This window comes from Oncorhynchus nerka, linkage group LG8 (genome assembly GCF_034236695.1).
Source record: "Oncorhynchus nerka isolate Pitt River linkage group LG8, Oner_Uvic_2.0, whole genome shotgun sequence".
Classification (NCBI taxonomy): Eukaryota; Metazoa; Chordata; class Actinopteri; order Salmoniformes; family Salmonidae; genus Oncorhynchus; species Oncorhynchus nerka.
The window spans coordinates 68,544,251-68,568,110 of record NC_088403.1 but is presented as its reverse complement, the minus strand read 5'-3'; the positions used below and the strand labels follow the sequence as shown (position 1 = coordinate 68,568,110).

Sequence of the window (23,860 nt, the reverse complement as noted above, 5' to 3'; positions counted from 1 at the left end):
ACAGAAACACACCCTACACAAACACACCCACACAAACACACCCTACACAAACACACCCTACACAAACACACCACACACAAACACACCACACACAAACACACCACACCCTACACAAACACACCCTACACAAACACACCACACACAAACACACCATACACAAACACACCACACCCTCTACTTAGACCAAAGTCGGTGAGAAACATCCCATCTAACCCGATGAAATGAATAAAAACCCAATCCAATCCTGAACTTATTGATAACAGATAATGTTAACAGAGAATAACACACTCACGATATAGCTGTGTCCACCACAACCAAACTCACCCACAAATGTATACATGATTGATAATACATACAATGACATATTTATGTACATCCTAACAATATATACTGTATGTGTCTGTAGGAGTCCATGTGTCGGTCTGACTGCACGCTACAAGGCCAGACGAAGGAGACAGAGAGATAGACAATTGATCAATATAACCTTATCGAATCAATCAATAGCCATAATCAATAAATAACTTATTGATAACGTCCACAGGAGTCCCGGTGTCCGTCGGGCTGCAGACTACAGGGTCTGATGGAGCAGACAGAGAGTCTGATGAGGGGCAGACTGGGGGACATCTGTGAGAGGAGACAGAGGTAAACTGATTGTTTGGATTTGTAAGTGTTCAAATCTCAGTGTTAAGGTAAAGAATACGTGTCAATGTAAAAAAAAAAACATAGATATTGAAACAAACCTGCAATAGAGCATCCTGGGAAATATGATGATAATGGTCGTGGTTTTGGTTCAACTCTTGTTATTAACACCAATACTGGGGGTTCTTTTTTTACACCACTGAATATTCATTGCTGCAAGTTAATTAATTTGGCCCTTACTCCTCATTCTGGTTCCGCTCCTCATTCTAGAATCTCCTCATTCTAGAATCTCCTCATTCCTGTTCCGCTCCTCATTCTAGAATCTCCTCATTCCTGTTCCGTTCCTCATTCTAGAATCTCCTCATTCTGGTTCCGCTCCTCATTCTAGAATCTCCTCATTCTGGTTCCGCTCCTCATTCTAGAATCTCCTCATTCCTGTTCCGCTCCTCATTCTAGAATCTCCTCATTCCTGTTCCGCTCCTCATTCTAGAATCTCCTCATTCTGGTTCCGCTCCTCATTCTAGAATCTCCTCATTCTAGAATCTCCTCATTCCTGTTCCGTTCCTCATTCTAGAATCTCCTCATTCCTGTTCCGTTCCTCATTCTAGAATCTCCTCATTCTGGTTCCGCTCCTCATTCTAGAATCTCCTCATTCCTGTTCCGCTCCTCATTCTAGAATCTCCTCATTCCTGTTCCGCTCCTCATTCTAGAATCTCCTCATTCTAGAATCTCCTCATTCTAGGACCTCCTCGTTCTAGGACCTCCTCGTTCTAGGATCTCCTCGTTCTAGGATCTCCTCATTCCGGTTCCGCTCCTCATTCTAGGACCTCCTCGTTCTAGGATCTCCTCATTCTAGGACCTCCTCGTTCTAGGATCTCCTCATTCTAGGACCTCCTCGTTCTAGGATCTCCTCATTCTAGGACCTCCTCGTTCTAGAATCTCCTCATTCTTGGATCTCCTCGTTCTAGGACCTCCTCATTCTAGGACCTCCTCGTTCTAGGATCTCCTCATTCTAGGACCTCCTCGTTCTAGGATCTCCTCGTTCTGGGACCTCCTCATCTTCACATCTCTTCTCTCAACACGTATGGACCCAGAAGTTCATTGAGCAGCTGACCAATTACGTGAGACTTTAGGTCTGGGTTAGCTGAGTTTAAACCTCGTTAAACATATTACATATTGTGAAAGTTAAAGCCCAGAACCATTCTTACAGGTACGAGGACGCGGCTACAGCATCCATGGTGACCACCAAACACATCTACAATATCAACCGCAAGGCCATCGTCAAGACACACAGTAGGTGACAACACCTCCAATGGATCGATCTATCAATCAATCAAAAATATATATCAATGTCTGTCTGTCTGTCTGTCTGTCTGGCTAACTGTCTGTCTGTCTGTCTGTCTGTCTGTCTGTCTGTCTGTCTGTCTGTCTGTCTGTCTGTCTGCCTGCCTGTCTGTCTGCCTGTCTGTCTGTCTGTCTGTCTGCCTGCCTGTCTGCCTGCCTGCCTGCCTGTCTGTCTGTCTGCCTGCCTGCCTGTCTGTCTGTCTGTCTGTCTGTCTGTCTGTCTGTCTGTCTGTCTGTCTGGCTAACTGTCTGTCTGTCTGTCTGTCTGCCTGCCTGCCTGCCTGTCTGTCTGTCTGTCTGCCTGCCTGTCTGCCTGCCTGCCTGCCTGCCTGCCTGCCTGCCTGCCTGCCTGTCTGTCTGCCTGCCTGCCTGTCTGTCTGTCTGTCTGTCTGTCTGCCTGCCTGTCTGTCTGTCTGTCTGTCTGCCTGCCTGCCTGCCTGCCTGCCTGTCTGTCTGTCTGTCTGTCTGTCTGCCTGCCTGCCTGCCTGCCTGTCTGTCTGTCTGCCTGCCTGTCTGTCTGTCTGTCTGTCTGTCTGTCTGTCTGTCTGTCTGCCTGCCTGTCTGTCTGTCTGTCTGTCTGTCTGTCTGTCTGTCTGTCCGTATACCAACCGAGCCATCGATCTTTCTACATTATCTATCTACAGTTGAAGTCAGAAGTTTACATACACCTTAGCCAAATACATTTAAACTCAGTTTTTCACAATTCCTGACATTTAATCCTTGTAAAAATTCCCTGTTTTAGGTCAGTTAGGATCACCACTTTATTTTAAGGATGTGAAATGTCAGAATAATAGTAGAGAGAATGATTTATTTCAGCTTTTATTTCTTTCATCACATTCCCAGTGGGTCAGAAGTTTACATGCACTCAATTAGTATTTGGTAGCATTGCCTTTAAATTGTTTAACTTGGGTAAAACGTTTTAGGTAGCCTTCCACAAGCTTCCCACAATAAGTTGGGTGAATTTTGGCCCATTCCTCCTGACAGAGCTGGTGTAACTGAGACAGGTTTGTAGGCCTCCTTACTCGCACACGCTGTTTCAGTTCTGCCCACAATAGGAATTAGGTCAGGGCTTTGTGATGGCCACTCCAATACCTTGACATTGTTGTCCTTAAGCCATTTTGACACAACTTTGGAAGTATGTTTGGGTCATTGTCCATTTGGAAGACCCATTTGCGACAAAGCTTTAACTTCCTGACTGATGTCTTGAGATGTTGCTTCAATATATCCACATAATGTTCCTACCTCATGATGCATTTATTTTGTGAAGTGCACCAGTCCCTCCTGTTTTTTGGCTTGCAAGCCTCCCCCTTTTTCCTCCAAACATAACGATGGCCAAACAGTTCTACTTTTGTTTCATCAGTCCAGAGGACATTTCTCCAAAAAGTACGATCTTTGTCCCCATGTGCAGTTGCAAACCGAAGTCTGTCTTTTTTATGGCGTTTTTGTAGCAGTGGCTACTTCCTTGCTGAGCGGCCTTTCAGGTCATGTTGATACAGGACTCGTTTTACTGCGGATATAGATACTTTTGTACCTGTTTCCTCCAGCATCTTCACAAGGTCCTTTGCTGTTGTTCTGGGATAGATTTGAACTTTTCGCACCAAAGTACGTTCATCTCTAGGAGACAGAACGCGTCTCCTTCCTGAGCGGTATGACGGCTGCATGGTCCCATGGTGTTTATACTTGCGTACTATTGTTTGTACAGATGAACGTGGTACCTTCAGGTGTTTGGAAATTGCTCCCAAGAATGAACCAGACTTGTGGAGGTCTACAATTATTTGTCTGAGGTCTTGGCTGATTTATTTTAATTTCCCATGATGTCAAGCAAAGAGGCACTGAGTTAGAAGGTAGGCCGTGAAATACATCCACAGGTACACCTCCAATTGACTCAAATGATGTCAATTAGCCTATCAGAAGCTTCTAAAGCCATGACATCATTTTCTGGAATTTTCCAAGCTGTTTAAAGGCACAGTCAACTTAGCGTATGTAAACTTCTGACCCACTGGAATTGTGATACAGTGAATTATCAGTGAAATAATCTGTCTGTAAACAATTGTTGGAAAAATGACTCCAACCTAAGTGTATGTAAATTCGTTTTAATGACTCCAACCTGAGTGTATGTAAACTAGTTTTAATGACTCCAACCTAAGTGTATGTAAACTAGTTTTAATGACTCCAACCTAAGTGTATGTAAACTAGTTTTAATGACTCCAACCTAAGTGTATGTAAACTAGTTTTAATGACTCCAACCTAAGTGTATGTAAACTAGTTTTAATGACTCCAACCTAAGTGTATGTAAACTAGTTGTAATGACTCCAACCTAAGTGTATGTAAACTAGTTTTAATGACTCCAACCTAAGTGTATGTAAACTAGTTTTAATGACTCCAACCTAAGTGGATGTAAACTAGTTTTAATGACTCCAACCTAAGTGTATGTAAACTAGTTTTAATGACTCCAACCTCAGTGGATGTAAACTAGTTTTAATGACTCCAACCTCAGTGGATGTAAACTTCAGACTTCAACTGTATGAATCACTGTCTGTTTGTCTGTTTGTCTGTTTGTCTGTTCATCTGTCCGTCTACCAACCAAGCCATCGATCTTTATAAAATATCTATCAATCAATTGCCTTCCATCTGTTTTAGTTTCAGTTTTAGTTTCAGTCAGTTGTCCTACTTCCCCCTTTCTCTCTCCTTCACTCTTCCCTCCATCTTCTGTTTTGATTGATTGATTGATTGATTGTGACTACAGTGTCTGAGCTGAGGTACGTGGAGTTTGCTGAGGGCTTGGTCATGAACCTGACATCGCTAAGGAAACGGTCGGCTGCGTTGCTACGGAAACTGAAGGAGCAGCAAAGCCACGTCCAGAAACAGCTAGAGGACATGTACCGGCAAGAGGTAAGAGTCAGACTTAGAAAGTCAGACTTAGAAAGGTAAGAGTCAGACTTAGAGAGGTAAGAGTCAGACTTAGAGAGTTAAGAGTCAGACTTAGAAATGTAAGAGTCAGACTTAGAGAGTTAAGAGTCAGACTTAGAAATGTAAGAGTCAGACTTAGAGAGTTAAGAGTCAGACTTAGAAAGTCAGACTTAGAAAGTTAAGAGTCAGACTTAGAAAGTCAGACTTAGAAAGGTAAGAGTCAGACTTAGAAAGTCAGACTTAGAGAGTTAAGAGTCAGGCTTAGAGAGTTAAGAGTCAGACTTAGAGAGTTAAGAGTCAGACTTAGAGAGTTAAGAGTCAGACTTAGAGAGTTAAGAGTCAGACTTAGAGAGTTAAGAGTAAGGCTTAGAGAGTTAAGAGTCAGACTTAGAAAGTCAGACTTAGAGAGTTAAGAGTCAGACTTAGAAAGTCAGACTTAGAAAGGTAAGAGTCAGACTTAGAAATGTAAGAGTCAGACTTAGAGAGTTAAGAGTCAGACTTAGAGAGTTAAGAGTCAGACTTAGAGAGTTAAGAGTCAGACTTAGAAAGTCAGACTTAGAGAGTTAAGAGTCAGACTTAGAGAGTTAAGAGTCAGACTTAGAGAGTTAATAGTCAGACTTAGAGAGTTAAGAGTCAGACTTAGAGAGTTAAGAGTCAGACTTAGAGAGTTAATAGTCAGACTTAGAGAGTTAAGAGTCAGACTTAGAGAGTTAAGAGTCAGACTTAGAGAGTTAAGAGTCAGACTTAGAAATGTAAGAGTCAGACTTAGAGAGTTAAGAGTCAGACTTAGAGAGTTAAGAGTCAGACTTAGAAAGGTAAGAGTCAGACTTAGAAATGTAAGAGTCAGACTTAGAGAGTTAAGAGTCAGACTTAAGAGAGTTAAGAGTCAGACTTAGAGAGTTAAGAGTCAGGCTTAGAGAGTTAAGAGTCAGACTTAGAAATGTAAGAGTCAGACTTAGAGAGTTAAGAGTCAGACTTAAGAGAGTTAAGAGTCAGACTTAGAGAGTTAAGAGTCAGGCTTAGAGAGTTAAGAGTCAGACTTAGAAATGTAAGAGTCAGACTTAGAAATGTAAGAGTCAGACTTAGAAATGTAAGAGTCAGACTTAGAAAGTCAGACTTAGAAATGTAAGAGTCAGACTTAGAGAGTTAAGAGTCAGGCTTAGAGAGTTAAGAGTCAGACTTAGAAATGTAAGAGTCAGACTTAGAAATGTAAGAGTCAGACTTAGAAATGTAAGAGTCAGACTTAGAAAGTCAGACTTAGAAATGTAAGAGTCAGACTTAGAGAGTTAAGAGTCAGACTTAGAAAGGTAAGAGTCAGACTTAGAGAGTTAAGAGTCAGACTTAGAAAGTCAGACTTAGAAAGTTAAGAGTCAGACTTAGAAAGTCAGACTTAGAGAGTTAAGAGTCAGACTTAGAAAGTCAGACTTAGAAAGGTAAGAGTCAGACTTAGAAATGTAAGAGTCAGACTTAGAGAGTTAAGAGTCAGACTTAGATGAGTTAAGAGTCAGACTTAGAGAGTTAAGAGTCAGACTTAGAGAGTTAAGAGTCAGACTTAGAGAGTTAAGAGTCAGACTTAGAGAGTTAAGAGTCAGGCTTAGAGAGTTAAGAGTCAGACATAGAAATGTAAGAGTCAGACTTAGAGAGTTAAGAGTCAGACTTAGAGAGTTAAGAGTCAGACTTAGAAAGTCAGACTTAGAGAGTTAAGAGTCAGACTTAGAGAGTTAAGAGTCAGACTTAGAGAGTTAATAGTCAGACTTAGAGAGTTAAGAGTCAGACTTAGAGAGTTAAGAGTCAGACTTAGAGAGTTAAGAGTCAGACTTAGAAATGTAAGAGTCAGACTTAGAGAGTTAAGAGTCAGACTTAGAGAGTTAAGAGTCAGACTTAGAAATGTAAGAGTCAGACTTAGAGAGTTAAGAGTCAGACTTAGAAAGTTAAGAGTCAGACTTAGAGAGTTAAGAGTCAGACTTAGAGAGTTAAGAGTCAGACTTAGAGAGTTAGAGAGTTAAGAGTCAGACTTAGAGAGTTAAGAGTCAGACTTAGAAATGTAAGAGTCAGACTTAGAGAGTTAAGAGTCAGACTTAGAGAGTTAAGAGTCAGGCTTAGAGAGTTAAGAGTCAGACTTAGAAATGTAAGAGTCAGACTTAGAAATGTAAGAGTCAGACTTAGAAATGTAAGAGTCAGACTTAGAAAGTCAGACTTAGGAATGTAAGAGTCAGACTTAGAGAGTTAAGAGTCAGACTTAGAAAGGTAATAGTCAGACTTAGAGAGTTAAGAGTCAGACTTAGAAATGTAAGAGTCAGACTTAGAGAGTTAAGAGTCAGACTTAGAGAGTTAAGAGTCAGACTTAGAAATGCAAGAGTCAGACTTAGAGAGTTAAGAGTCAGACTTAGAAATGTAAGAGTCAGACTTAGAGAGTTAAGAGTCAGACTTAGAGAGTTAAGAGTCAGACTTAGAAATGCAAGAGTCAGACTTAGAGAGTTAAGAGTCAGACTTAGAGAGTTAAGAGTCAGACTTAGAGAGTTAAGAGTCAGACTTAGAAAGTTAAGAGTCAGACTTAGAGAGTTAAGAGTCAGACTTAGAGAGTTAAGAGTCAGACTTAGAGAGTTAGAGAGTTAAGAGTCAGACTTAGAGAGTTAAGAGTCAGACTTAAGAGAGTTAAGAGTCAGACTTAGAGAGTTAAGAGTCAGGCTTAGAGAGTTAAGAGTCAGACTTAGAAATGTAAGAGTCAGACTTAGAGAGTTAAGAGTCAGACTTAGAGAGTTAAGAGTCAGACTTAGAAAGGTAAGAGTCAGACTTAGAGAGTTAAGAGTCAGGCTTAGAGAGTTAAGAGTCAGGCTTAGAGAGTTAAGAGTCAGACTTAGAGAGTTAAGAGTCAGACTTAGAGAGTTAAGAGTCAGACTTAGAGAGTTAAGAGTCAGACTTAGAAATGTAAGAGTCAGACTTAGAGAGTTAAGAGTCAGACTTAGAGAGTTAAGAGTCAGACTTAGAAATGTAAGAGTCAGACTTAGAGAGTTAAGAGTCAGACTTAGAGAGTTAAGAGTCAGACTTAGAGAGTTAAGAGTCAGACTTAGAAAGTTAAGAGTCAGACTTAGAGAGTTAAGAGTCAGACTTAGAGAGTTAAGAGTCAGACTTAGAGAGTTAGAGAGTTAAGAGTCAGACTTAGAGAGTTAAGAGTCAGACTTAAGAGAGTTAAGAGTCAGACTTAGAGAGTTAAGAGTCAGGCTTAGAGAGTTAAGAGTCAGACTTAGAAATGTAAGAGTCAGACTTAGAGAGTTAAGAGTCAGACTTAGAGAGTTAAGAGTCAGACTTAGAAAGGTAAGAGTCAGACTTAGAGAGTTAAGAGTCAGGCTTAGAGAGTTAAGAGTCAGGCTTAGAGAGTTAAGAGTCAGACTTAGAGAGTTAAGAGTCAGACTTAGAGAGTTAAGAGTCAGACTTAGAGAGTTAAGAGTCAGACTTAGAAATGTAAGAGTCAGACTTAGAGAGTTAAGAGTCAGACTTAGAGAGTTAAGAGTCAGACTTAGAAATGTAAGAGTCAGACTTAGAGAGTTAAGAGTCAGACTTAGAGAGTTAAGAGTCAGACTTAGAGAGTTAAGAGTCAGACTTAGAAAGTCAGACTTAGAGAGTTAAGAGTCAGACTTAGAGAGTTAAGAGTCAGACTTAGAGAGTTAATAGTCAGACTTAGAGAGTTAAGAGTCAGACTTAGAGAGTTAAGAGTCAGACTTAGAGAGTTAATAGTCAGACTTAGAGAGTTAAGAGTCAGACTTAGAGAGTTAAGAGTCAGACTTAGAGAGTTAAGAGTCAGACTTAGAAATGTAAGAGTCAGACTTAGAGAGTTAAGAGTCAGACTTAGAGAGTTAAGAGTCAGACTTAGAAAGGTAAGAGTCAGACTTAGAAATGTAAGAGTCAGACTTAGAGAGTTAAGAGTCAGACTTAAGAGAGTTAAGAGTCAGACTTAGAGAGTTAAGAGTCAGGCTTAGAGAGTTAAGAGTCAGACTTAGAAATGTAAGAGTCAGACTTAGAGAGTTAAGAGTCAGACTTAAGAGAGTTAAGAGTCAGACTTAGAGAGTTAAGAGTCAGGCTTAGAGAGTTAAGAGTCAGACTTAGAAATGCAAGAGTCAGACTTAGAGAGTTAAGAGTCAGACTTAGAAATGTAAGAGTCAGACTTAGAGAGTTAAGAGTCAGACTTAGAGAGTTAAGAGTCAGACTTAGAAATGTAAGAGTCAGACTTAGAGAGTTAAGAGTCAGACTTAGAGAGTTAAGAGTCAGACTTAGAGAGTTAAGAGTCAGACTTAGAAAGTTAAGAGTCAGACTTAGAGAGTTAAGAGTCAGACTTAGAGAGTTAAGAGTCAGACTTAGAGAGTTAGAGAGTTAAGAGTCAGACTTAGAGAGTTAAGAGTCAGACTTAAGAGAGTTAAGAGTCAGACTTAGAGAGTTAAGAGTCAGGCTTAGAGAGTTAAGAGTCAGACTTAGAAATGTAAGAGTCAGACTTAGAGAGTTAAGAGTCAGACTTAGAGAGTTAAGAGTCAGACTTAGAAAGGTAAGAGTCAGACTTAGAGAGTTAAGAGTCAGGCTTAGAGAGTTAAGAGTCAGGCTTAGAGAGTTAAGAGTCAGACTTAGAGAGTTAAGAGTCAGACTTAGAGAGTTAAGAGTCAGACTTAGAGAGTTAAGAGTCAGACTTAGAAATGTAAGAGTCAGACTTAGAGAGTTAAGAGTCAGACTTAGAGAGTTAAGAGTCAGACTTAGAAATGTAAGAGTCAGACTTAGAGAGTTAAGAGTCAGACTTAGAGAGTTAAGAGTCAGACTTAGAGAGTTAAGAGTCAGACTTAGAAAGTCAGACTTAGAGAGTTAAGAGTCAGACTTAGAGAGTTAAGAGTCAGACTTAGAGAGTTAATAGTCAGACTTAGAGAGTAGAGTCAGACTTAAGAGTCAGACTTAGAGAGTTAAGAGTCAGACTTAGAGAGTTAATAGTCAGACTTAGAGAGTTAAGAGTCAGACTTAGAGAGTTAAGAGTCAGACTTAGAGAGTTAAGAGTCAGACTTAGAAATGTAAGAGTCAGACTTAGAGAGTTAAGAGTCAGACTTAGAGAGTTAAGAGTCAGACTTAGAAAGGTAAGAGTCAGACTTAGAAATGTAAGAGTCAGACTTAGAGAGTTAAGAGTCAGACTTAAGAGAGTTAAGAGTCAGACTTAGAGAGTTAAGAGTCAGGCTTAGAGAGTTAAGAGTCAGACTTAGAAATGTAAGAGTCAGACTTAGAGAGTTAAGAGTCAGACTTAAGAGAGTTAAGAGTCAGACTTAGAGAGTTAAGAGTCAGGCTTAGAGAGTTAAGAGTCAGACTTAGAAATGTAAGAGTCAGACTTAGAAATGTAAGAGTCAGACTTAGAAATGTAAGAGTCAGACTTAGAAAGTCAGACTTAGAAATGTAAGAGTCAGACTTAGAGAGTTAAGAGTCAGGCTTAGAGAGTTAAGAGTCAGACTTAGAAATGTAAGAGTCAGACTTAGAAATGTAAGAGTCAGACTTAGAAATGTAAGAGTCAGACTTAGAAAGTCAGACTTAGAAATGTAAGAGTCAGACTTAGAGAGTTAAGAGTCAGACTTAGAAAGGTAAGAGTCAGACTTAGAGAGTTAAGAGTCAGACTTAGAAAGTCAGACTTAGAAAGTTAAGAGTCAGACTTAGAAAGTCAGACTTAGAGTTAAGAGTCAGACTTAGAAAGTCAGACTTAGAAAGGTAAGAGTCAGACTTAGAAATGTAAGAGTCAGACTTAGAGAGTTAAGAGTCAGACTTAGATGAGTTAAGAGTCAGACTTAGAGTTAAGAGTCAGACTTAGAGAGTTAAGAGTCAGACTTAGAGAGTTAAGAGTCAGACTTAGAGAGTTAAGAGTCAGGCTTAGAGAGTTAAGAGTCAGACATAGAAATGTAAGAGTCAGACTTAGAGAGTTAAGAGTCAGACTTAGAGAGTTAAGAGTCAGACTTAGAAAGTCAGACTTAGAGAGTTAAGAGTCAGACTTAGAGAGTTAAGAGTCAGACTTAGAGAGTTAATAGTCAGACTTAGAGAGTTAGAGTCAGACTTAGAGAGTTAAGAGTCAGACTTAGAGAGTTAAGAGTCAGACTTAGAAATGTAAGAGTCAGACTTAGAGAGTTAAGAGTCAGACTTAGAGAGTTAAGAGTCAGACTTAGAAATGTAAGAGTCAGACTTAGAGAGTTAAGGGTCAGACTTAGAAAGTTAAGAGTCAGACTTAGAGAGTTAGAGTCAGACTTAGAGAGTTAAGAGTCAGACTTAGAGAGTTAGAGAGTTAAGAGTCAGACTTAGAGAGTTAAGAGTCAGACTTAGAAATGTAAGAGTCAGACTTAGAGAGTTAAGAGTCAGACTTAGAGAGTTAAGAGTCAGGCTTAGAGAGTTAAGAGTCAGACTTAGAAATGTAAGAGTCAGACTTAGAAATGTAAGAGTCAGACTTAGAAATGTAAGAGTCAGACTTAGAAAGTCAGACTTAGGAATGTAAGAGTCAGACTTAGAGAGTTAAGAGTCAGACTTAGAAAGGTAATAGTCAGACTTAGAGAGTTAAGAGTCAGACTTAGAAATGTAAGAGTCAGACTTAGAGAGTTAAGAGTCAGACTTAGAGAGTTAAGAGTCAGACTTAGAAATGCAAGAGTCAGACTTAGAGAGTTAAGAGTCAGACTTAGAAATGTAAGAGTCAGACTTAGAGAGTTAAGAGTCAGACTTAGAGTTAAGAGTCAGACTTAGAAATGCAAGAGTCAGACTTAGAGAGTTAAGAGTCAGACTTAGAGAGTTAAGAGTCAGACTTAGAAAGTTAAGAGTCAGACTTAGAGAGTTAAGAGTCAGACTTAGAGAGTTAAGAGTCAGACTTAGAGAGTTAGAGAGTTAAGAGTCAGACTTAGAGAGTTAAGAGTCAGACTTAAGAGAGTTAAAGTCAGACTTAGAGTTAAGTCAGGCTTAGAGAGTTAGAGTCAGACTTAGAAATGTAAGAGTCAGACTTAGAGAGTTAAAGTCAGACTTAGAGAGTTAAGAGTCAGACTTAGAAAGGTAAGAGTCAGACTTAGAGAGTTAAAGTCAGGCTTAGAGAGTTAAGAGTCAGGCTTAGAAGTTAAAGTCAGACTTAGAGAGTTAAAGTCAGACTTAGAGAGTTAAGAGTCAGACTTAGAGAGTTAAGAGTCAGACTTAGAAATGTAAGAGTCAGACTTAGAGAGTTAAGAGTCAGACTTAGAGAGTTAAGAGTCAGACTTAGAAATGTAAGAGTCAGACTTAGAGAGTTAAGAGTCAGACTTAGAAAGTTAAGATCAGACTTAGAGAGTTAAGAGTCAGACTTAGAGAGTTAAGAGTCAGACTTAGAGAGTTAGAGAGTTAAGAGTCAGACTTAGAGAGTTAAGAGTCAGACTTAGAAATGTAAGAGTCAGACTTAGAGAGTTAAGAGTCAGACTTAGAAATGTAAGAGTCAGACTTAGAAATGTAAGAGTCAGACTTAGAAATGTAAGAGTCAGACTTAGAAAGTCAGACTTAGAAATGTAAGAGTCAGACTTAGAGAGTTAAGAGTCAGACTTAGAAATGTAAGAGTCAGACTTAGAGAGTTAAGAGTCAGACTTAGAGAGTTAAGAGTCAGACTTAGAAATGCAAGAGTCAGACTTAGAGAGTTAAGAGTCAGACTTAGAAATGTAAGAGTCAGACTTAGAGAGTTAAGAGTCAGACTTAGAGAGTTAAGAGTCAGACTTAGAGAGTTAGAGAGTTAAGAGTCAGACTTAGAGAGTTAAGAGTCAGACTTAGAAATGTAAGAGTCAGACAGAGAGTTAAGAGTCAGACTTAGAGAGTTAAGAGTCAGGCTTAGAGAGTTAAGAGTCAGACTTAGAGAGTTAAGAGTCAGACTTAGAGAGTTAAGAGTCAGACTTAGAAATGTAAGAGTCAGACTTAGAGAGTTAAGAGTCAGACTTAGAAAGTTAAGAGTCAGACTTAGAGAGTTAAGAGTCAGACTTAGAGAGTTAAGAGTCAGACTTAGAGAGTTAGAGAGTTAAGAGTCAGACTTAGAGAGTTAAGAGTCAGACTTAGAAATGTAAGAGTCAGACTTAGAGAGTTAAGAGTCAGACTTAGAGAGTTAAGAGTCAGGCTTAGAGAGTTAAGAGTCAGACTTAGAAATGTAAGAGTCAGACTTAGAAATGTAAGAGTCAGACTTAGAAATGTAAGAGTCAGACTTAGAAAGTCAGACTTAGAAATGTAAGAGTCAGACTTAGAGAGTTAAGAGTCAGACTTAGAAAGGTAAGAGTCAGACTTAGAGAGTTAAGAGTCAGACTTAGAAATGTAAGAGTCAGACTTAGAGAGTTAAGAGTCAGACTTAGAGAGTTAAGAGTCAGGCTTAGAGAGTTAAGAGTCAGACTTAGAAATGTAAGAGTCAGACTTAGAAATGTAAGAGTCAGACTTAGAAATGTAAGAGTCAGACTTAGAAAGTCAGACTTAGAAATGTAAGAGTCAGACTTAGAGAGTTAAGAGTCAGACTTAGAAAGGTAAGAGTCAGACTTAGAGAGTTTAAGAGTCAGACTTAGAAATGTAAGAGTCAGACTTAGAGAGTTAAGAGTCAGACTTAGAGAGTTAAGAGTCAGACTTAGAAATGCAAGAGTCAGACTTAGAGAGTTAAGAGTCAGACTTAGAAAGTTAAGAGTCAGACTTAGAGAGTTAAGAGTCAGACTTAGAGAGTTAAGAGTCAGACTTAGAGAGTTAGAGAGTTAAGAGTCAGACTTAGAGAGTTAAGAGTCAGACTTAGAAATGTAAGAGTCAGACTTAGAGAGTTAAGAGTCAGACTCAGAGAGTTAAGAGTCAGGCTTAGAGAGTTAAGAGTCAGACTTAGAAATGTAAGAGTCAGACTTAGAAATGTAAGAGTCAGACTTAGAAATGTAAGAGTCAGACTTAGAAAGTCAGACTTAGAAAGGTAAGAGTCAGACTTAGAGAGTTAAGAGTCAGACTTAGAGAGTTAAGAGTCAGACTTAGAAAGTTAGACTTAGAGAGTTAAGAGTCAGACTTAGAGAGTTAAGAGTCAGACTTAGAAATGTAAGAGTCAGACTTAGAAAGTCAGACTTAGAGAGTTAAGAGTCAGACTTAGAGAGTTAAGAGTCAGACTTAGAAATGTAAGAGTCAGACTTAGAAAGTCAGACTTAGAAAGGTAAGAGTCAGACTTAGAAAGTCAGACTTAGAGAGTTAAGAGTCAGACTTAGAGAGTTAAGAGTCAGACTTAGAGAGTTAAGAGTCAGACTTAGAGAGTGAAAGGGAAACTTTCAACTTCATTGGAAACACTTATCTTTCTCTATATTTTTTACTACAAAACATAGAAACACGCCATTTTCACATATGTTGATGTTGCCGTGGTGCTGGAGATGATGTGAAGATTAAAAATGCACCTAGAGGCCCAGTTTATTATTTGTTTGAGATTAAGCCTAGTCTAGTACTAGTAGAGTGAATAGAACCCATGTGCAGTGACTGTGTGGGAGAGAAGTCTTGAATCATCTGAATATCTGCGGTGGTGCTCGTGTCATTTTGCTGAGTCTACCTTTAATGTGTCCAGGAAAGTTCTGGGTAAGGCACGCAGAAAGTATTCAGACCCCTTGACTTTTTCCACATTTTGTTACATTACAGCCTTATTCTGAAATGGATTAAATCATCCCCCCCCCCTGATAAATCTACATACAATACCCCATAACGATGAAGCAAAAAATACGTTTTTAGACATTTTTGCAAACTTATGTAAATGTTATGTTAAAGTTTTTTTTTTATTTTATACATTTGCAAAAAAAAATATAAAAATGTTTTTTTGTTTTGTCATTGTGGGGTATTTGTGTGTAGATTGATGAGGGGGGGAAAACAATACATTTTATTACGAGGCTGTGATGTAACGAGGCTGTGATGTAACAAGGCTGTGATGTAACGAGGCTGTGATGTAACGAGGCTGTGATGTAACGAGGCTGTGATGTAACGAGGCTGTGATGTAACGAGACTGTGATGTAACGATGTGGAAAAAGGGGAGGGGTCTGAATACTTTCAGAATGCACCGTAGATTTTCATCATCTCACATTCTCCCATAAACTCCATTCACTGCTCACGACGGAGAGGAGGTGAGGAACGGAGGTGAGGAAAGGAGATGAGGATAGGAGATGAGGAAATTATATGATAGGAGATGAGGATAGGAGATGAGGAGATTAGGAAATTATATGAGGATAGGAGATGAGGATAGGAGATGAGGAAAGGAGACGAGGAAAGGAGATGAGGATAGTTAAATATCAATGCCATAAGGCATTGTGTGTCATAAGGCATTGATATTTAACTATCCTCATCTCCTTTCCTCGTCTCCTTTCCTCATCTCATATCCTCATCTCCTATCCTCATCTCCTATCCTCATGTCATATCCTCATCTCCTATCCTCATATCATTTTCCACTTCGACTATTGATCTCCCTGATTTTGAGAACATGCGCGGGGAGGCAAAACTCTGCCACAGCTAACTTTGACTCATATGACAAACATGGGCCCTGTCCCAAATGGCTCCCTATCTAGCTCCCTATGTTCCCTATCTAGTGCACCAGAACCTGGTCAAAAGTAGGGCGCTGGATTAGGGGATGCGTTTGGGACACAAACACGATCCTCTCCAACCAGTCAAGGTCCTCTAGTGTTTACCGACGAGCTTTGGTCAAATCCTAACGCTTTGCTCCTCTAGCTGTGTCCCTCTGTAACGCATCAGATGGACATTGACCTTTGGCTGAGTCTGAAATAGCACCCTGTTGTCTACTCTTGACCAGGTGTCACTTCTCTCCATTTAATCTAATTCATTATGGTTTCAAATTGCTAAACTAATCCTAAATCAGAACTCCTGCGCTTGATAAACCACCAGTCACCTATCCATATGGCCACAGAGCATTATTTTATTTATATATTTTTTTACCTTTATTTAACCAGGCAAGTCAGTTAAGAACCAATTCTTATTTTCAGTGACGGCCTACTGTCAGCTCGGGGGTTTGAACTTGCAACCTTCCGGTTACCAGTCCAACTCTCTATCCACTAGGCTACCCTGCCACCCCGTAGGGAATAGGGTGCCATTTTGGACATATCCTCTGTGGGTTGCATAGGTGGGCCTTGGTCAAAAGTAGTGCCCTATGTAGGGAACCTCTGTTCACACCTCTGTGTTTCTCTCTGTACCCTAGGTGGAAGTTGAGATCAAACTGCGCTCCTGTCAAGGATCATGCAACAGGTCCATCGCTTTCCGTATCGACCACGACAGCTACAGATCGCTAGCCAATCAGATGGCCCTGTTCAGTAACACCGCCAAGCATCGGAAGAGCTCTCCTCTTAATAAGGACATCGCCAAGATCAAACTACAGCCGGTGACTGTCGGTCCCCTGCCGTCGACCGCCTATAAAACCATCCCCATGGTACAGAAGGAACTCCTGACTCAGTTTGAGGATCTAGAACAGAATCATGTGGTTCTAGAAGAGGTTCTAGAAGAAACGGAATGCCTGGGTCCTGAAAGGGAGAAGCAGGCGTTCTAGAATGTAAATAATAAACTCAGATAAAGATGTCTGCCTCTCTGTGATATCTTGGTTCGGTTCTGGTTTTTATTTACTTCTAATAAAGGACTGCTGTTTTAATTGACATAAACTATCATTATATAGAGTCATAGCCACGGGAAGTAGGGGTGTTGAGGATGCCTCACTGGGGTTCTACTCCTGAGTGGCGCAGGGGTCTAAGACACTGCATCTCAGTGCAAGAGGCTTCACTGCAGAAACACTTGTTCGAATCCAGGCTGCATCACGTCTGGCTGTGATTGGGTGTCCCATAGGGACAATCGGCCCAGCGTTGTCCAGGGTAGGCTGTCATTGTAAATAATAATTTGTTCTTAACCCTGTTAAATTGCCCTGTTAAATTAAACTAAATTTACTCTTGTCAGAGAGGATTAAAACAAGCAGGCGGTTGGGAAGAAAACATTCTGTCAGCACTCTCTTGACAAAGAGATTCTCAACCCCCTCCTCCAGCACTAACGAAGAGATTCTCAACCCCCTCCTCCAGCACTAACGAAGAGATTCTCAACCCCCTCCTCCAGCACTAACGAAGAGATTCTCAACCCCCTCCTCCAGCACTAACGAAGAGATTCTCAACCCCCTCCTCCAGCACTAACGAAGAGATTCTCAACCCCCTCCTCCAGCACTAACGAAGAGATTCTCAACCCCCTCCTCCAGCACTAACGAAGAGATTCTCAACCCCCTCCTCCAGCACTAACGAAGAGATTCTCAACCCCCTCCTCCAGCACTAACGAAGAGATTCTCAACCCCCTCTCCCAGGACTAACGAAGAGATTCTCAACCCCTCCTCCAGGACTAACAAAGAGATTCTCAACCCCCTCTCCCAGGACTAACGAAGAGATTCTCAACCCCCTCCCCCAGGACTAACGAAGAGATTCTCAACCCCTCCTCCAGCACTAACGAAGAGATTCTCAACTCCCCCTCCCAGGACTAACGAAGAGATTCTCAACCTCCTCCTCCAGCACTAACGAAGAGATTCTCAACCCCCCTCCCAGGACTAACGAAGAGATTCTCAACCCCCTCCTCCAGCACTAACGAAGAGATTCTCAACCCCCTCCCAGGACTAACGAAGAGATTCTCAACCCCCTCCCAGGACTAACGAAGAGATTCTCAACCCCCTCCCCTGGGACTAACAAAGAGATTCTCACCCCCCCAGCACTAAACATCTTCCGGCGGCCAGGTCTATATGTATATTATGATATACCTCTGCATTGTTGAATACTCCTTTCTTATTGGCTAGAAAGGCATTCTAGAATGTACATTACACCAGATAACGGGACAGTTGGAAATGATATCTGGACATCGTGCGATCATGACGAAATGTGCACCTGCACTTGCAGACCGTACTTGCTACACAGATACAGAAAGATAAAACCAACAACCACACAAACTGAAATTGTAAACATTGTAAACGCAGGTCCAACGAGGAACAAATGTAGCTAGCTAGTATTTTATTAATTTACTTTTTGGAGCCTCTGATGACAACGTGATGAGTGACGAACAGGAATTCCTGAAGGCCCCTCTGGTGCTATGCTGTCAAATCCTCCCTCGTGTTTCTAGTTTAGTGTCACTATGCTGTTAAATCCTCCCTCATGTTTCTAGTTTAGTGTCACTATGCTGTCAAATCCTCCCTCGTGTTTCTAGTTTAGTGTCACTATGCTGTCAAATCCTCCCTCGTGTTTCTAGTTTAGTGTCACTATGCTGTCAAATCCTCCCTCGTGTTTCTAGTTTAGTGTCACTATGCTGTCATCCTCCCTCGTGTTTCTAGTTTAGTGTCACTATGCTGTCAAATCCTCCCTCGTGTTTCTAGTTTAGTGTCACTATGCTGTCATCCTCCCTCGTGTTTCTAGTTTAGTGTCACTATGCTGTCATCCTCCCTCGTGTTTCTAGTTTAGTGTCACTATGCTGTCAAATCCTCCCTCATGTTTCTAGTTTAGTGTCACTATGCTGTCAAATCCTCCCTCGTGTTTCTAGTTTAGTGTCACTATGCTGTCAAATCCTACCTCGTGTATCTAGTTTAGTGTCACTATGCTGTCATCCTCCCTCGTGTTTCTAGTTTAGTGTTGCTATGCTGTCAAATACTTGGACTGTGTCTCTCTGTGTGTAAACATACTTGGACTGTCTCTCTCTGTGTGTAAACATACTTGGACTGTCTCTCTGTGTGTAAACATACTTGGACTGTCTCTCTGTGTGTAAACATACTTGGACTGTCTCTCTGTGTGTAAACATACTTGGACTGTCTCTCTCTGTGTGTAAACATACTTGGACTGTCTCTCTGTGTGTAAACATACTTGGACTGTCTCTCTCTGTGTGTAAACATACTTGGACTGTCTCTCTCTGTGTGTAAACATACTTGGACTGTCTCTCTGTGTGTAAACATACTTGGACTGTCTCTCTGTGTGTAAACATACTTGGACTGTCTCTCTCTGTGTGTAAACATACTTGGACTGTCTCTCTGTGTGTGTAAACATACTTGGACTGTCTCTCTGTGTGTGTAAACATACTTGGACTGTCTCTCTCTGTGTGTAAACATACTTGGACTGTCTCTCTCTGTGTGTAAACATACTTGGACTGTCTCTCTCTGTGTGTAAACATACTTGGACTGTCTCTCTCTGTGTGTAAACATACTTGGACTGTCTCTCTCTGTGTGTAAACATACTTGGACTGTCTCTCTCTGTGTGTAAACATTGACATAACAACATTTCAACTATATTCTCTCTCTATATATTCTGTATATCGTAACCTTGGTATTATTGTTTTTACATTTTAAGGGTCAGTTAATACCTTCCACATTCCAGGTAATGCTCTGATGGCGGTGGGTAGTTACAATGCTTTTTAATGGTCAGTTAATACCGTCAACATTCCAGGTAATGCTCTGATGGCTGTGGGTAGTTACAATGCTTTTTAAGGGTCAGTTAATACCTTCCACATTCCAGGTAATGCTCTGATGGCTGTGGGTAGTTACAATGCTTTTTAAGGGTCAGTTAATACCTTCCACATTCCAGGTAATGCTCTGATGGCTGTGGGTAGTTACAATGCTTTTTAAGGGTCAGTTAATACCTTCCACATTCCAGGTAATGCTCTGATGGCTGTGGGTAGTTACAATGCTTTTTAAGGGTCAGTTAATACCTTCCACATTCCAGGTAATGCTCTGATGGCTGTGGGTAGTTACAATGCTTTTTAAGGGTCAGTTAATACCTTCCCACATTCAGGTAATGATCTGATGGCTGTGGGTAGTTACAATGCTTTTAAGGGTCAGTTAATACCTTCCACATTCCAGGTAATAATCTGATGGCTGTAGGTAGTTACAATGCTTTTAAGGGTCAGTTAATACCTTCCACATTCAGGTAATGCTCTGATGGCTGTGGGTAGTTACAATGCTTTTAAGGGTCAGTTAATACCTTCAACATTCCAGGTAATAATCTGATGGCTGTGGGTAGTTACAATGCTTTTTAAGGGTCAGTTAATACCTTCCACATTCCAGGTAATGCTCTGATGGCTGTGGGTAGTTACAATGCTTTTTAAGGGTCAGTTAATACCTTCCACATTCCAGGTAATAATCTGATGGCTGTGGGTAGTTACAATGCTTTTTAAAATGCTCTCGTTTTATTGAACCTTTATTTAATGAGGCAAGTCAGTTAAGAACAAATTCTTATTTACAATGACGACCTACAAAAAGGCAGAAGGCCTCCTGCAGGGGACAGGCTGGGATTAAAGATGAATACTAAATACAATAAAAAATATGGGACAAAACACACATCACGACAAGAGAGACAACACAACACTACATAAAGAGACCTAAGACAACAACACAGCATGGTAGCAACACAACAATACAACAGCATGGTAGCAACACAACAAGACAACAATATGGTAGCAACACCACATGACAACAGCATGGTAGCAACACAACATGACAACAATATGGTAGCAGCACTAAACATGGTACAACAGCACAAAGGGCAAGAAGGTAGAGACAACAATTCATCACGAGAAGCAGCCACAACTGTCAGTAAGAGTGTCCATGATTGAGTCTTTGAATGAAGAGATGGAGATAAAACTGTCCAGTTTGAGTGTTTGTTGCAGCTCGTTCAGTCGCTAGTTGCAGCGAACTGAAAGAGGAGCGACAGGGATGTGTGTGCTTTGGGGACCTTTAACAGAATGTGACTGGCAGAACAGGGTGTTGTATGTGGAGGATGAGGGCTGCAGTAGGTACCTCACATAGGGGGAGTGAATAGGTGTTGTATGTGGAGGATGAGGGCTGCAGTAGATATCTCAGATAGGGAGTGAGGCCTAAGAGGGTTTTATAAATAAACATCAACCAGTGGGTCTTGCGACGGGTATACAGAGATGACCAGTTTACAGAGGAGTATAGAGTGCAGTGATGTGTCCTATAAGAACATTGGTGTCCTATAAAAAGAACATCTAGCTTCTCGAGAGAACCCTTACCTGCCGATCTATAAATTACATCTCCCTAATCTAGCACGGGTAGGACAGTCTGAATGATGACGATCAAACACATGACATAGGTTCCTCAATATGTTTTATTGAGTATACTAAGGGACAGCTAATATCTAATTGTATACTTTATATACACATATATATATATACTTCTACATATACTTGTCCCAAAGACAAACACACACCACACAATCACTCACAGAAGAACAACACATGCTCAGTTAGTAGGGTGCCAGCTCAGTCCCTGTGTGTGTGTCCCTGTGTGTGTGTCCCTGTGTGTGTGTCCCTGTGTGCGTGTCCTGTGTGTGTGTCCCTGTGTGTGTGTCCTGTGTGTGTGTCCCTGTGTGTGTGTCTCTGTGTGTGTGTCTCTGTGTGTGTGTCCCTGTGTGTGTGTCCTGTGTGCGTGTCCCTATGTGCGTGTCCCTGTGTGCGTGTCCCTGTGTGCGTGTCCCTGTGTGTGTGTCTGTGTGTGTCTCTGTGTGTGTGTCTGTGCGTGTCCCTGTGTGTGTGTCTGTGTGTGTGTCTCTGTGTGTGTGTCTGTGTGTGTGTGTCTGTGTGTGTGTCTGTGCGTGTCCCTGTGTGTGTCTACCGCGGCGAAGTAGGGCCTGATCTTCATGCAGATGGCTTTGAAGTACCAGGATCCCTTCCAGTTCATCCACACCATGCCGTCATCCGTCCCGTGTTTTGCCATGTACCAGTGTAAGCCCGCCCCAGTAGTAACGGCCGTTGGGATTGGCTGAGTGACACCTGTTGTACCACCAGCCACCGCCGTCCTCACGGGAGCACTGCTTGGACGGGTCACCCTGGGGTCCTGTTAGAGGAGGGGGGAGTGAGAGAGGGGGGAGGAGAGAGGGGAGAAGGGGAGGTGGGGAGAGAAGGGAGTGAGAGGGGGGTGGGAGAGGGGAGAGTGGGGGAGAGGGGAGGGGGGGAGAGGGGTGAGAGAGAGAGAGAGAGAGGTGAGAGGGTGGGGGAGAGGGGGAGAGGGGGAGGAGAGGGGGTGAGAGAGAGGGTGAGAGAGAGAGGAGTAGGAGAGAGAGAGAAGGGGTGAGAGGGTGGGAGAGGGGGAGAGAGGGGTGAGGGAGAGGAGAGAGAGAGAGAGAGAGAGAGAGGAGACAGAGATTGAGAGGGAGTGGGGGAGAGAGAGGGAGGGGGGAGAGGGGGGGTGAAGGAGATAGAGAGGGGAGAGAGAGAGAGAGAGAGAGAGAGAGAGAGAGAGTGAGAGAGGCAGGTGAGAGAGGAGCGAGGGGGAGAGAGAGGAGAAGGTTAGGTTAATGTATCTTGACCCATTAGTTGTCATTTATTGACTGATCAATCAACCAATCAACTAACCAACCAATCATCCATTTCAATACCACCACAGAGAGACAGAGAGAGAGATGCAGAGAGAGAGAGAAGATGCAGAGAGAGATAGAGATGCAGAGAGAAGCGGAGAGAGAGATGCAGTGAGAGAGAGAGAGAGAAGAGAGAGAGAGCACTGAGTAAAGCCAAGAAAGAGAGACATCATCCCATACCAGTTATCGTTGTCTCTGTCGTGGGGTGCTGAACATCATTCCGTTGTGGATGGTCATGGTCGGTTCTCTCAGACAGCTCCGTAGCCCCCTCCAGCATCCACGTTGCCAGCCGTACCAGGTACCCGTTGATCGCCATCACATATCTGGACGCCTCGTTCTACATAAAGGTGGTTTTTTATTTACTATAGTCACATTTTAACAACAACGTTCTCAGTGTTTTAAAGTAACCCAAACTAGACCCCAGAGATTTAGATTTCCACTATGATGCTAGTTCAGAAAGTATAGATCCTGCCTGTCTGTCTGTCTGTCTGTCTGTCTGTCTGTCTGTCTGTCTGTCTGTCTGTCTGTCTGTCTGTCTGTCTGTCTGTCTGTCTGTCTGTCTGTCTGTCTGTCCGTCCGTCCGTCCGTCCGTCCGTCCGTCCGTCCGTCCGTCCGTCCATCCGTCCGTCCGTCCGTCCGTCCGTCTGTCTGTCTGTCTGTCTGTCTGTCTGTCTATCCGTCTGTCCGTCCGTCTGTCTGTCCGTCCGTCCAACTGTATACAGCTGAAGTTGGAAGATTAAATACACCTTAGCGAAGTACATTTATACTCAGTTTTTCCACAAATCCTGACATCTAATCCATTTAATCCTTGTAAACATTCCCTGTCTTAGGTCAGTTAGGATCACCACTTAATTTTAAGAATGTGAAATGTCAGAATAATAGTAGAGAGAATGATTTATTTCAGCTTTTATTTCTTTCATCACATTCCCAGTGGGTCGAAGTTTTACATACACTCAAATTAGTATTTGGTAGCATTGCCTTTAAATTGTTTAACTTGGGTCAAACATTTCAGGTAGCCTTCCACAAGCTTCCCACAATGTTGGGTGAGTTTTGGCCCATTCCTCCTGACAGAGCTGGTGTAACTGAGTCAGGTTTGTAGGCTTCCTTGCTCTCACACGCTTTTTCAGTTTTGCCCACACATTTTCTATAGGATTGAGGTCAGGGCTTTGTGATGGCCACTCCAATACCTTGACATTGTTGTTTTTAAGGCATTTTGCCACAACTTTGGAAGTATGCTTGGGGTCATTGTCCATTTGGAAGACCCATTTGCGACAAAGCTTTAACTTCCAGACTGATGTCTTGAGATCTTGCTTCAATATATCACATAATGTTCCTACCTCATGATGCCATCTATTTTGTGAAGTGCACCAGTCCCTCCTGTAGCAAGCACCCCCACAACATGATGCTGCCACCCCCCATGCTTCATGGTTGGGATGGTGTTCTTTGGCACAAGCCTCCCCTTTTCCTCAAACATAATGATGGTCATTATGGCCAAACAGTTATATTTTTGTTTCATCGATCTTTGTCCCCATGTGCAGTTACAAACCGTAGTCTGGCTTTTTTATGGCGGTTTTTGGAGCAGAGGCTTCTTCCATGCTGAGCGGCCTTTCAGGTTA

General features: G+C 41.7%; 1 protein-coding gene, 1 long non-coding RNA gene and 1 pseudogene across 2 annotated transcripts in view; 2 read left to right on the top strand and 1 right to left on the bottom strand.

Moving 5' to 3' along the window:
* The window catches only part of LOC135572981 (uncharacterized), a 62,026-nt gene that overhangs the window by 23,639 nt on the left and 14,527 nt on the right, over positions 1–23,860 (top strand). The gene's annotated exons all lie outside the window — the stretch shown is intronic.
* LOC135572790 (fibrinogen alpha chain-like) lies at positions 38–17,511 on the top strand. Its single transcript, XM_065021211.1, has 4 exons — positions 38–642; positions 1,850–1,932; positions 4,730–4,875; positions 16,079–17,511. Exons 1-4 carry the CDS (start codon positions 581–583, stop codon positions 16,421–16,423), a joined length of 636 nt encoding a protein of 211 aa, XP_064877283.1. The 5' UTR covers positions 38–580; the 3' UTR covers positions 16,424–17,511.
* Positions 21,582–23,860, bottom strand: part of LOC135573002 (fibrinogen beta chain-like) — a 14,296-nt pseudogene continuing 12,017 nt past the window's right edge.

Bases quoted from the DNA above. Each gene is read 5' to 3' on its own strand.
- LOC135572790 (XM_065021211.1), top strand. From the start codon at position 581: ATGGAGCAGACAGAGAGTCTGATGAGGGGCAGACTGGGGGACATCTGT. The intron at 643-1,849 runs GTAAACTGATTG...CCATTCTTACAG, and splicing joins ATCTGTGAGAGGAGACAGAG to GTACGAGGACGCGGCTACAG. The intron at 1,933-4,729 runs GTAGGTGACAAC...TTGTGACTACAG, and splicing joins GGCCATCGTCAAGACACACA to TGTCTGAGCTGAGGTACGTG.